The sequence below is a fragment of the Eurosta solidaginis genome, chromosome 5 (genome assembly GCF_040869045.1).
Source record: "Eurosta solidaginis isolate ZX-2024a chromosome 5, ASM4086904v1, whole genome shotgun sequence".
In the NCBI taxonomy this organism is placed as follows: domain Eukaryota; kingdom Metazoa; phylum Arthropoda; class Insecta; order Diptera; family Tephritidae; genus Eurosta; species Eurosta solidaginis.
In genome coordinates this window covers 4220382-4235366 of record NC_090323.1, presented here as the reverse complement: position 1 = coordinate 4235366, position 14985 = coordinate 4220382, and the positions used below count along the sequence as shown (strand labels likewise).

The 14985-nt window shown below is 33.7% G+C and overlaps 1 protein-coding gene across 2 annotated transcripts in view; it reads left to right on the top strand.

Moving 5' to 3' along the window:
- Gbs-70E (Glycogen binding subunit 70E) overlaps positions 1-13572 on the top strand; it is a 142913-nt gene extending 129341 nt beyond the window's left edge. For both annotated transcript variants that reach the window (XM_067757275.1, XM_067757274.1), the window contains exons 4-7: positions 7912-8115; positions 8179-8353; positions 8443-8580; positions 8670-13572. In XM_067757275.1, the coding sequence (XP_067613376.1) occupies positions 7912-8115; positions 8179-8353; positions 8443-8580; positions 8670-8855 (703 nt within the window). In that variant the 3' untranslated portion in view covers positions 8856-13572. The remainder of the gene's footprint in view (positions 1-7911; positions 8116-8178; positions 8354-8442; positions 8581-8669) is intronic.
- Positions 13573-14985: the final 1413 nt, after the last annotated feature.

Genomic DNA, 14985 nt, shown 5'->3' with positions numbered 1-14985 from the left:
TCTAAAAACTTTACAAATAACCTTAAAACAGATGTAATTTACACAGACTTTAGCAAGGCTTTTGATCAAGTTTCTCATACAGTACTTATTAACAAACTTGACTGTATGGGGTTCTCATCGACGTTTCTAAGATGGATCTCTACTTACTTAACAGGAAGGAAGCAAAAAGTGGTCTTTAAAGACGCCTCATCGCAATTCATTAAAGTCTGGCGTACCTCAAGGAAGCCATCTTGGGCCACTATTGTTTTTATTATTTACCAATGATCTTCCAAGTATGTTAACTAGCTCCGAGATTTTAATGTACGCCGATGATGTAAAGTTCTTTAGACCCATTCAAAGCCCTGGAGACAGACTACTTCTTCAGAACGATTTGGATAGCTTAGTTCAATGGTGCAAGGCCAATGAAATGGCCCTCAACCTAAACAAATGCAAATTCATGAGTTTCACTAGAAAATCATATCAGGTACATAATTATTCGTGCAAAGCACGCTGAGTATAAAAAATTCATGAGATCACGGCTCATACCGCAAGTTTACTTTACATTCCTCAAATATATCCATTCTCCACATACATACATATATAATAACAGCATATATTATCATATCACTTACATATATGAACGTATGAATTTCTTACAAGCGCATATGTAAGAGCGCCACCAACCACCCCATACCGAGCTCCTTAAAACGATCAACAAATTATAAACGCTTATCGCCATGACGAGCAGGCAAACGACACAGCTGTGTTCATTACAGTTTCTGCAATTTCCTCGATTCGTTCAGATTTCTTTCGCAGATCGGGTTTAATTCGCATTAATGCACACAAGCAAAGGCAACGAGAGAGTGAATTGACCGATCGAACGGCTGACTGAAATATTTATTTTGTTTCTATGTATATATATAAACTTCTTTGTTTACAAGACGATAAGAGAAGTAATAATAATAACTTGAGGAGGCCAAGAAAGTAGGTAGGCCTTTGTGAATTAGTGTACTACACATATAGATAACAGAGGGCCCGCCCCAAGAATAATCGTTCTGGCAAAACAAAAGTATGGATAGGCTTCAGCCAGTGATAGGAACTTGGTCTTCGTATAAGCCACTGACCTTAAGTATTGTTAAGTGGAGCTATATATAAACAAAAACGATAGTAGAAATGAAATGTGGGAGGGACGCAACAAATTAAATGGGGTTACACTGAAATGACAGCCCTGTTGTGGGAAGCACTGTTAACACATCAAACTAAAATGTGAAAATCGTAATTTTTTGATGAAAAAAACATATATATAATAACTGCAAAAGGGGTGGAAAGACCCAGTCTAATACACGTCTGCGGAAATTTTCCACTTTGTCGCTCTCGAAACAAAACCCTTTTTACAAAAACTAGCAGTGTTAAAAAAACTATATTCGTTCGGTTTATACAAAATAATCTATACATATATATGTACATATGTATATAACTTCTTTTTTGTTTTTTTTTTCTTATTGCGGTTCATGGCTGGTTTAGAAAGAAAAAGTAGGCAGCGACACGCCCTTAGGCAATATAAATTTATCTTACCAAAAATCCGAATCTGTTTGGATCAAACTATTGATATTTGCGTATATGTACTTTATATGTGCAGAATTTTAGAAAACGGGACTGTACCACGCCCCCTTTTAGGAAAAATTGAAATTTGCTTCATCTCCGCACTTATTTGAGACAAGTTTTAAATAATTTGTATAGAAACTAAGTATGTACATATGAATGTAAAAAAATTTAGGTGGTAGAAGAGATAAATGGAATAAGGAATGGATAAGAATAAGAATAAGAATAAGAAAAAAAGGAAGATAAAGTAGAAAAGAATGGAATTGAAACTGAAACGGGGACGCGAAGCACTCTTCTTAGATGTAGGCAAACAATTTTTCGTGCAATACAAAATCCGCCGGGGACGATAGTAAAAAATTCAAAAAAAATGCTTGCGCATAACATTAAATTTTATATATTCGAATACCAAATAAACATAATAACATAATAATATAAGCAATTTGTGCATTTGAAGTGCATCTTTTTTAATAATCTATTGAACTCGATATTAAATTTTACAAGTAAAGAAGGCTAAGTTCGGGTGTAACCGAACATTACATACTGAGCTAAGAGCTTTGGAGACAAAATAAGGGAAAATCACCATGTAGGAAAATGAACCTAGGGTAACCCTGGGATATGTGTGTACGATATATGTATCAAATGAAAGGTGTTAATGGGGGTTTTAAAAGGGAGTGGCCCTTAGTTGTATATGTGAAGGCGTTTTCGAGATATCGACCAAAATGTGGACCAGGGTAACCCAGAACATCATCTGTCGGGTACCGATAATTTATTTATTTATATATGTAATACCACGAACAGTATTCCTGCCATGATTCCAAGGGCTTTTGATTTCGACCTGCTGAACTTTTTCATTTTCTTCCTTAATATGGTAGATGTCACACCCATTTTACAAAGTTTTTTCTAAAGTTATATTTTGCGTCAATAAACCAATCCAATTACCATGTTTCACACCTTTTTCGTATTTGGTATAGAATTATGGCATTTTTTTTCTTCATTTTTCGTAATTTTCGATATCGAAAAAGTGGGCGTGGTCATAGTCGGATATCGGCAATTTTTTATACCAAGATAAAGTGAGATCAGATAAATACGTAAACTAAGTTTAGTAAAGATATATCGATTTTTGCTGAAGTGATCCTGTTAAGGGCCAAGAGAAAGGACAGACGGTGGACTCATTTTCACAGAAAACAGCTACCGACATAGAAGCTATGCCCTTACCGAATTTCACAAGGATTAGTAAATTTTTGTTCGACTTATGGCATTAAAAGTATTCTAGACAAATTAAATGAAAAAGGACGGAGCCACGCCCATTTTGAAAATTTCTTTTATTTTTGTATTTGTTGTACCATATCATTACTTGAGTTTAATGTTGCCATAATTTACTTATATACTGTAAAGATATTAAATTTTTTGTTAAAATTTGACTTTGAAATTTTTTTTTTAAGTGGGCGTGTTCGTCATCCGATTTTGCTGATTTTTATTTAGCATACATATAGTGATAGGAGTAACGCTTTTGCCAAATTTCATCATGATATCTTCAACGACTGCCAAACTACAGCTTGCAAAACTTTTAAATGGCCTTATTTTAAGAGTGGGCGATGCCACGCCCATTGTCCAAAATTTTACTAATTTTCTATTTTGTGTCATAAGTTCAACCCACCTACCAAGCTTCATCGCTTTATCCGTCTTTGGTAATGAATTATCGTACTTTTTCGGTTTTTCGAAATTTTCGATATCGAAAAAGTGGGCGTGGTTATAGTCCGATATCGTTCATTTTAAATATGGATCTGAGATGACAGCTTAGGAACTTACATACCAAATTTCATTAAGATACCTCAAAATTTACTCAAGTTATCGTGTTTACGGACGGACGGACGGACATGGCTAAATGCATTTCTTTTTTCGCCTAGATCATTTTGATATATAGAAGTCTATATCTATCTCGATTAGTTTATGCCGTTACAGATTACCATTATGCGAACAAAAATAATATACTCTGTGAGCTCTGTTCAGCTGAGTATAAAAACGCATGAATTCAATATAATTTAATTCAATTAACTTGATGTCACTGTATTTAAATAGGCTTATTAAAGTTATCTGTAAATGTATGTGTTTTATGTTAATGCAGCGAATATACATTTAACTGTGTTCCGTTAACGTAAATATGGTCCCAAAACTGGTTACAAAAATCGGGTGAGGTTTAAAATTGATGGAGTGCTGAATTGAAGTAAATCAAATAAATTTTTTAAAAGGTTTAAGTTAGCTAAAGCTTTTCCAACAAATATACCAAAGCTAAGATAAAAATTCCAGACTAACTTTATAAAGCAAATAAGTACAGTCGCCGCTCACAAATTAGAACCACTTTTCTTTTTAGGGTGATTCTAATTTCTGGAAAACTCTAATTCCTGGACGTTTTTTTATTTGTATAAAACCTTAAAAATTAATTAGCAATAAAAAAACTACAATGAAATTGTTATTATTCAATTTTGTTTATAAAAACGACAAAACATAAGGTAACAATCCAGTACAATATACATCATATGTTTTTTTATTAAATATACATATATGTATATATACGCTAATTCAAAAAAAGATGCAAAAAACAAAAACTCCAATTACAATAAACATATTTTTTCATTAAAAACACAAAAAAGATCGATAGAAATACATTAAATAAGCCAAAAACGAATCAAAAACTTTATACCAAATATTCAGCGATGTGCAGTGTTTTTTGTTGGCCGCATGATAGGTATAAGAAACAGCGTTTAAGATTGATGATTTATTCGATTTGATATAGCTGATTGCAGATGGCGCCACAGCAAATTCTAGGGATTCCCTTGAATACTTTTGTCAAGCTTTTCCAAAATCTGAACTTTGGTTTCCAAGGTCAAAGTAGTTTTCTTACGTTTATTTGGCATTTCAGCGAATTACTTTTACTTTTAAACAAACAATTCCCAAACAAGTGCACGCGTATCGAATTTGACACAAAAACTAACAAAAATTGTACAGAACCGCGACGAAAATCCAACGACTACCGAGCGTAACATGAATAAATTGGGGATTCCCCTTTTTATGTCTATTTTGCAACAAAAAAACGAAATACGCTCAGAAATTAGAATTTTCTATTCTAATTTCAGAACGTGTAATGTATTGAAAAAGTTGATTCTAATTTCTGGATATTCTAATTACTAAAGGTTCTAATTTGTGAGCGACTGCTGTATAACATTTTAAAAGTGTTTCCCATAGCCATTGTCGTTGCTAAACTCCATAATTTTATTCACAAGTTTTCAAATTAATAACACACTAGCATTTGATTATTACAAACAAACTAATTGGTATCAACGCTTTTAGTTTGCGTAATGAAATTATGTAAGTTTAGCTATAGTGTGAACATTAATCTAGAAAAGATTTTATTTTGTTGTGCATATATGTTTTAAAGGTTTCCCAAATTTTAAACGTATCAAACATTGAGGCTAAATTTGCTAAACTTAATCTATAGCAACAAATATGTTGATTAATAATATGGAAATCTCATTAAATCCATTTTATTTCTATTTACGTTACAATATGTTACTCATACGCCCTGCCCAATGACGGTCTTAAAAATCCAAGCGTCACCTATTCGCTTTAGTTTTTTTTAAACGGTTTTATTTAGGTTGACTGGTTGGACAGCACTTTTTTGTAATTGAAGTTTAAGTAACTTACCGATAAGCTACAAGCTTGAAACTTGGAATATATGTAGTTCAGAACCCGATGGCAGTGCAATAATAAGAAAAAATCGCCGCTAGGTGGCGCAAAGATCGAGATATTCACAAATATCGTATTTGTGGTCCGATGTGGCTCATATTAGGAACACATAATACATACAAGAATAGAAAGCGACCCATGAAAAAAATCGCCGCTATGTGGCGCAAGGATCGAGATATTCACAAAGATCGTTTTAGTGGTCTGATTTGACTCATATTTGGAACACATAATACATACATAATAGAAAGCGACCTATGAAAAAAATCGCCGCTAGGTGGCGCAAGGATCGTTTTAGTGGTCTGATTTGACTCATATTTGGAACACATAATACATACATAATAGAAAGCGACCTATGATGTCCGATTTGGCTCATATTTGTAACAAATATTACATACAGTCCGGTAGAAGTGACATCAAAATATTTTGGAGTTGGAGGAGAGACAAGCATACGTGGCGCAGAGTCGAGTAAAGTCTTTGGAAGGATTATGTATTGAGGACTTAGATTGTAGCATATTGTCAGGAAAGAGTCCTTGTAATAATGAGTCACTAAATGAACTAAATATAATGAGAAGTAATAGGCAATTAAGTAAAGATTAAAAACTTTAAAATAAAATAATTTAAAAAAAAATTTAAGTTAAACGGTTTTATTGAAAACAACACCTACATGAAATAATAATAATATGAAAAGCTAGAAAATAATTAGGTAGGTCCTAGGTTTAGTCATCACACTCCTCATCAATCTAGGGCGTTGATCAGACAATTAAATAAAAGCGTTGAATGTGTCAAATTTCTATTGATAGCATAAGTAAGACCAACTGAACCTTAATCAGATTATGCTACGCCTCACATTTTTAGAAATTTCACGCGCCCAACGTTTTTATTTAATTGTCTGATCAACGCTCTAGATTGATGGGGAGTGTGATGACTAGTACCTAGGACCTACCTAATTATTTGCTAGCTTTTAGTATTATTTTCACTTCATGTAAGTGTTGTTTTCAATAAAACCGTTTAACTTAAAACTTTTTTTTTTATTATTTTATTATATATTAAAATATACCATTTGAGTATAGCGCGGTTGCCTGTCGATGCAGCGAAAACAGTTGCATTTTTTTTTTTTTCGAGCAATAGGGGTTGAAGGAATCACCTTGACCTGCTGATCTTCTCAAAAAGTACACAAGCCAAAATGAAAATATAAATTTAAAAAAGCGCTAATGATCCACTCGTGATCAACACGACCTATCAACGATATTTATTCACACCTTACACAATCACATACCATTCATACTTCGAATACCTTATACTACAATGTTGCATGCCACATCTGTGCAAATTATATTATATATATGTATGTAGTATGTAAATTTAATTGAAAAACAAGTTACATTACTATTTGTTTATTTAATGACGACTACTACTAAAAAATGTTTTATTAGTGAGAGATGTCAGTGCACTTTATTGGCGTACTAGTCGGATGCCTTTCTGATGACGTCAGACGGCGGCGGTGGTCTTTAGCAACCAAATCTCGTATACTAATATATGAAATGCAGTTTTTTGGATTGCAGAAAACTAAAACTATAAATAGCTGAAAGTTTTTCAAAAACACTGTGACCCAATCGTCACATTCGTTTTGAAATGTTTAGCTTAACCGAAAAACCATAGCTACAGAAAATAAATAAATGCTTAGCAAATTAGGGGTCTTTATTTAACCTCAAATCCACAAAATACAATTTGTATAAAGATTCCATAACTTTCATAAAGCACATCTGATTATAAAGGGTTATTACAAGCTAATTTACTATTATTTTTATAAAAAATGTTTCTCGGACTCAAAATAACCAGTTAATGAACGATTATTTAATATGTATGTAAATTTATTCATAATAAGCAAAGTCGTGTGTTTTATAAATAACATTTTTAATTTTGTAAATAAAATTTAGAAGAAATCACGCATATTCTAATATAAGTTAAACAAAAACGCTCCACTGTGACTTTATCACATTTGACAATTGATACTAAATTAAAAAATAACATTTAATTAATAAATTAAACAATTTAAAATGCAGCTGTCAAATAAATATGCCGCGATAATCAATAAATCCATAAGCAATGTAGAAGAACTCAAGAGCAAAAAACTCAAGCTAGTTAACAGTCAATGACCGTAGGAAAATTTTTGGTCTTCGAAATCGGGAATGATGGAACGGGCTATCGTTGATTATAAACATTTGTTTTTGGCTGCGAGCACAGTACTGGCTATGCTTGGCATGAAGAAACATTCTGACAAATTTTACAGTTTTCTATAAGAAAAAAATGTTGATGTCTATCTTAATATTGGGACATATGCATAAAATAGTAATCACTTGAAAATTATAATGAAATTTTTACTGATTGCTATGGAAACAAGAGTTCACTGGTTTTATACATATGGCCCATTATGGCAAGACTTTTAGCTACTACGCTGTGTTCAACCTTATTGTCTATTAAAAATAAGCAAATTTACTAACTGTGTTACATATGCACTTACTCATAGTATAGTACTTCCCCGTATACATTTTTTAATAAAGCACTTCCACTTCTCTCTACTTGTAGTCGTTGTCGCAAGCGAGTCATCTTTGCAGACGATGATGGTCAACCGTTGACGGAGGTGCGCGTTATGTCGGAACCGTCGAATGTGCCGCCAAAATGGAGCACAAAATTCCTAGAACAAATTAGGCAGGGTCTAGTTAGTCCACATCCCGCCGATCAATGGACCGTCGATTTTAAGCAACCAGCTTCAGATTATTTATCATTTAGGTAAGTTTAGATGCCGTTTTTATACTGCAAGCAAGCAAACGAAAATCTGTATATTTATTGCAGAGAGAAAATCGATCGTAACTTTGTCTCACTTGAAAATGTGATTGTCAAAGATGAGGAGTCCATTGTTGTTGGTACAGTTAAGGTGAAGAATGTTTCCTTCGAAAAAGAAGTAGTTGTGCGCGTCACATGGGATGACTGGAAGAGCCAACAGGACATATTCTGCACATTTGCGAGGGTAAGTTTGAGATCCAAATAAGCCTTACTTTTTGTTTAAAGCTTAAAGATGTGAAATAACTTTTTTTCTTTTAAATGCGTTATTCACAGACCTTTGGACAAGCAACATTTGCTCATGTCGTATTCGATACATTCTCGTTCAAAATTACATTACCACCATCCTCGAAACGTTTAGAGTTTTGCATTTGCTATCGTGCCAATAATCAGGAACATTGGGACAATAATGGGGTAAGCCGCATTGACTTAAACTTTGTACGCTGTAGCATCTAAATTCATTCATTTTCCCTTTATTCTATCTTCTTTTCGCTCATATTCAGGATAAAAATTACACCATAACAAAGCGTTCACCCTTTTATTATAATGCGCTCTCGCCATATGATAAGCATTCCGCACGCAATAACTGTCGCGGTAATGTGATGTCAACACTCTCAGAAGCTTTGAGCAATTCCAAAGATAAGCAATCGCTAAGCAATTGTAGTCAGGAGTCAGGCCCGTACTGGTAAATGTTATTACAATTACAAGACAGTCTGCCAGCTGTTGGTGAAAAACTTGAATGAACAGTGAAGCTAAACAAGGAATATTTCCTCAAATTCAACAGCCAACGAAAACTTATCGAGGAGAAATATTGGTAAAGGATCATTCAATGGAACGTTAACTCAGCGACATGAGTGGCAGGGGTTGAAGTGGAAGCACAACCAGTCCAAGATGAGAGAATGTTGAAAAATGCCAATATCAAACAAATAATTAAGTCACATATATAATAGTTAAAAGAAAACATATAACACACAAAATATAAAAAAAAACAAGAAAAATCAAAATAAGGACAAGCAAAATGCTGTCGAAAGAGTAACAGTAAAGAGCTATGCGCAAAGATGAAAATATGTTTATAAACAATGAGTTACTGAAAGCAAGAAGAAATTAAGAATTAGCAGTGATATTAAAATGACGGTTCCCCAAAAACGAAATAAGTTAAAGGAAGCCAGAAATTTTATATGGAAAAGGTATCTTCAACTTATGAAAGGAAATATGAAAAGGTGCAATATTTGTGAAAAGTTTTAACTTAAAGATTTGTTTAAGTAAACTCTGCAGATCTTTACATTTTGCAGGTTATGTTTTGATATTAGAGACTTGAGCTCAGTAATTGAGCAGTGATAATTAAGTGTCGACTGATTAATAAACATATATGTATAAACAAAATTATAGAAAGAAAATATTTAAAAATTGTATGGTGTATGTTCTTCAAGAAATATGAACTATACGCCTAATTAAAATACATGTACCAACAAAAATGAGACACTAATTAAGCAGCGTTTAAATATGCTATTTAAATAAAAATGACCAGCGATAAAATGTCGCAAAGGACAATTTTCGCAGCCTTCTGGCAGCCGGCTCTAGAGCGGAGCAGTTGTTTACAGGCCCAATAAATCAAAGCGAAAATTGTTCAAACACAATTGGTACATTTAAAGATTCGCTTCAGATCAAGGCTTGTAATGAACAAAAAAAATATTTTGGACAGCGACATGCTTGTGAAGAAGCGTTATTTCGGGGCATATAAAGTACGCACTTAAAGTCAGTTGCAGCTTTTGATACAACTTTCTATGAGCTATCTGTCAAAAAGATTGAAAGTGCTCCTAATTATCTAGTACTCTCACTTTGACCAAGAATATGATTCATCATAGATTTCAGCTGTGAAAGGACCATTTAGAGCATTAAACTACAATAAACGCTGGACACTTTGGGCGTCATGCATAAAAATTGATCGTTTTCTCAGTCTCGATTTTTTAAGTAAATGGTAGCTTGCTTGTTTTTGCTACAGCAACAAAATACTCACTTTTTACGCAGAAAATCGAGTCTATGAAAATGCTCGCCTTTTATGCAGGGGCCCTTTATATTATGCAGTGAGACTGTGAAACCCTGACGCGAATATTAAAGCAGAACTGTTAAATTTAAGTTAATAACCATCGTTTCAATGGAATTTTATCTTTTGTGATTTATTCGATTAAACCAGGAATTATGAAGCGATCATGATTATTTACCGACCGTTAACAAGAATTTATCCAGGCGATAAACACCACAAAATAAGAGCTGTTTCTCACTTGAGTTTTACAATTTATCTGATCTTAAAATAGAAATTTTGTTAAAAAAATGTTTTAGCGGACAGATAAAACCTTAAAGTTTAGATGACATTGCACTAAAGTATGTATTAATCGAGTTAGATTTTATTTTTAATTCGAATGAGCCTACTATTGTGGTGGCTCTAAAATAATCATTCCGCTATTTAATCAAAATTTGAGAGTTCGTTCGTTTCTAAACGCCCCATTTCTTTAAAACATCAAAGAACATCCTATCTTATGTTCACAGACGCCCCATTTCAACAAAGAGCTAGGCCCGTATTACCTGTTACGATCAGTGACTGAAAACCTTTTTGAGTCAAGCAATAACTATGCAACTGTCAAACTTTTTTTTTTTTTAATTATAATAAAGAATGCATCTAACGAGTACTATTCTAGTTCAAATATGCCATTAATCCGATCCACCTTTCAAGAGCTATTGTGATTTAAAATATGAGTTTCGATCACGGATCGTAACATGTAATACGGGCCTTGAATAGTCAAATTCTAACGCATTTCAATCAAACGCAATATTACAAAAAAAGTAGGGGAACTCTTATTTTTTCTACATACAAAAATTTATAATTAGGATTTTTCTCAGAAAATATCCATCTGTTTCAAGTTTTGACTTCAAATGACAGGGAAATATAAAAGCTGATCTTGCTTCTTAAATGTATCAGCTCTTCTCCATCAGCCTTACTGTTTAATGAATTGAGGGACTGTCAACATTTTATTTATTTTTATATTGAGCCAACCTAATAGCCGCAAAAAAATGACCTTACAAGGAACTCTCGGTTAGATAGCATAGGGTATACCTGAGTGAACTATCCCAACTCAATTAATGTCTTTATAGGTATCTAAGGCCCACTTGCAGAATGGCAAAGCTATCTTTTTAGCGCAGAGTTTATTATTTAAAAAACTTGTCATAAATGTATGAGTTTAACCGTCCATCTCAGGTTATCTCTGATTTAAAAAGATAACTGCCAGTTATCAGTAAGTGGGCCTAAAAGGCGTATTGAAGGATCAGATATGCACATTAAAAGATTGTGAGTAGTTCCAATAAACATGCACTAGCATCACTGGCTGATTAACAGTGGAATAAAGTGAAAACAGTTAGTACAATCTCACAGGAACTACTTGTAAAGAATGGTTCGATTATTGAAAACAAAAACTCTTATATTAATCATAAAAATCGTTAAAAAATATAAACTATTTGGCCAATAATTTCTGCTTATTTAGTAAAGTTCACTAACTTTTTTAACAATCGATTTCGAGATCGATATTTTAGTGACTCGATATATATAGCAATTTCGGTATTCAGTAACCACTTTTAAACCATATTCGTTATACTTTGATCAGCTGTTGTTGCTATTTTACAGCGGATTGTCCACGTCATTAGCTGGAATTCCATTCGTTCAAAAATTCATCCATTTAAACTAATAATAATGGTCACCACATCAGCCATGTTAAAACAGAGTTAGTGAATAGCACAATTGTTATCGTAAGCGCAAAATCATAAGTTAAAATCTCGGCAAATTATATCGTTAAAAGTTAGTGAATACCAATACTGGTGCAAGTAGCTGAGGGGACTGAGGATGCGTTATGAGCAATAAAATAAATAACGATTCTTATATTTATTAAAAATATTTTATTTTAGAATTGGTATACAATAATTTTGCTAAATACGTTAGTGACATATTTGGGGTATTCACGTCACGACGCTCTCAAATTATGTATCTGCTTAGAAATTACTTGTTTTTGTAAACTGTGTAAAAAAAATTAACCACGTACGCAGATTAGCTTGTAAACAGGGTTACGTGAACGGCCCAGTTATTTTTTTTTTTTTTTTTTTGTACTGACTTTTCCGGGCAAATAGGTACAGCCATAATATTATAGTGAATGTATAAATACTAACTAGTTTTTAAAAATCTGTTACGCATAAAAAAAAGTAGTTTTAGCTAAAAACGCAAATATTATAAATTTTACTATAGACTTTTAAACTAATTTTAATTGAAAATGTTTCTATGTATGTATGCGCGTCCGTGGAGTTTTGTGATTTTTATATTCATTTTGTGGATTTCTTTTTTAGTTCTAAATAGTTTTTCGTTTTATGTTTATATATATATATATATATTTTTTTTTTTAATTGCAAGTGACTTTTTAACTCTTCGTCGCTGTTGGGTTTCTTTTTTTTTTTAATTTTACTAATTTGCTACATTAGAAAAAAATTTCACCAACAAATTTCAAAGTGCTGGCAAGTGGCTGTGAAAATTGTCTTGTTTAAAGACACTGTGCTGCAAACACGACGCATAAAAAAGCGCGACTACAAGAAGGCAATTTTGAAATTAAGGCGATTCTAGGATATGAGACCAGACATCAACATTTTTCAAAACTTAAAATTTGTCTACTGTTATAAATTATTTGAAAAATCGTGCCTTTGAAAGGTCTTATATCGTAAATATATTGATAAGTAAGCCCTAAACTGTAGCACACTGTAAAAAATTTATGTCACGTTTCGGTACAATGGTGTGGCTCTAAGATTTCTATTTTAAAATATCCACATTGCATTTTCGTGTTTTTTTATTCGCTTTGGCACGTCGTTTATGAAATATGATTTTTAATACATATAACGTTGTGATTATTTTATTATATACTCAATCTACTAAAACGTCACTTTAAGATCAATAAAAGGCGAGAACTGCAGTTTTTATTGTAATATGAACTGACATTATTAAACGTATCTTTGTAAGTGTATATAATTTTATCTATGCTGTGTATGATTTTATAAAACAAAAAATAATATTTACTTATGTAACAAGAAATAATTATATACTATTGTACTTTTTACTTTAGGTAGTTTTAAGCAACGTTTGGCAAAATAATATTTTTAAACATTTTTGCAACAAAATATAAAATAAACAACATAAACTGAAAGGAAATATCTTGTAAATATTAACTATATAACATAATGATTATCCAATGGAAATAACACCGTTGTTTTTAAGAAAATGAGCGTAAGAAATATCGAATATGTTGCCATACAAATATTTTTTGTTATAAGGAAGGAAATTGAAAAATAAAAATAAACTTAAAATGTTATTTAAAAAAATTCCGTTATTTATAATAGTATACATTCTTGGTTAGATTGGTTAAAGTCGAATGACTTAGCACATAGCGAGCTACGCATAATAGACGCCCATACCATGTAAGAGGGATCTTCGTTTAACAACAATATACTCAATCCGTCTTTATTTTAAAGATATGAACGCTAATGTCTAATCGGCGTCGAGTATTACCACAGTTCTCTTGTTTCCCGGCCCTTTTGTTGTTGTTGTTGTAGCATTGCTTCGCCCCACCCAAAAGGTGCGACCGACCACTAATTGTCATCAATATCCTCTAACGGGAGTCCAAGGAAACTTGCAGTTTCAACAGGGGTGGACCATAATGAGAGGGGTATTAGAGGCGTTGGTTCCACATTACAATTAAAGAGATGGTTGGTGTCATGTGGGGACACATTGCAAGCGGGACATACATTTTGTATGTCGGGGTTGATTCTGGATAGGTAAGAGTTTAACCTGTTACAGTATCCAGAACGAAGTTGAGCTAGAGTGACTAGCGTTTCCCTGGGGAGTATGCGTACCTCTTCCGCAAGTTTTGGGTACTGTTCTTTGAGTACTGGATTCACCGGACAATTACCGTCATAAAGGTCCGACGCCTGTTTGCGGAGTTCACTGAGAACCTACTTGTGTTTTTTTGCTTCATACGGCTGAGTTCTCAGGTGTCGTATTTCCTCATAATGCTTACGGCGATGACTCCTTAAGCCCCTGGGCGGTGTTGGCCCATCAATCAGATGTCTGTTGGGATGCCCAGGTTTCTGAGTATTCAACAGGAACTTTTTGGTAAACATCTCATTTCTCTCCCTGATGGGGAGTATTTTCGCCTCATTATGTAGATGGTGTTCTGGGGACATAAGAAGACAGCCCGTGGCGGTTCTGAGAGCAGTATTTTGGCAGGCCTGTAGCTTCTTCCAGTGAATAGTTTTAAGGCTTGGCGACCATGTAGGGGAAGCGTTGCATGCAATCGGCTAGCAGATTGCTTTGTAAGTGGCAATGAGCGTTTCTTTGTCTTTTCCCCAAGTACTGCAGCAAGAGATTTGACGATTTTATTACGCCTCTGGATTTTCGGTACAATTGCGGCTGCATGCTCACCAAAATGTAGATCCTGATCAAACGTGACACCCAAGATTTTCGGGTGTAGGACAGTCGGTAGCGTAGTGCCATTGACATTGATGTTCAAAACGGTCGGCATTTGGGACGTCCATGTTGTAAATAAGGTCGCGGAGGATTTAGTCGGTGCTAATGCCAGGTTTCGCGAGGGGAAAAAACTGGAGAAATCAGGGAGGTAGCCGTTTATTCTGTGTAAAGCTCATCGATCTGTGGGCCTGGGCCTGTGGCTTTGGTTTTGATGTTTCGTTTCTAAATTGCACCGATGCCTGCCGACCACCCAGTTAATTTGCGGTCCA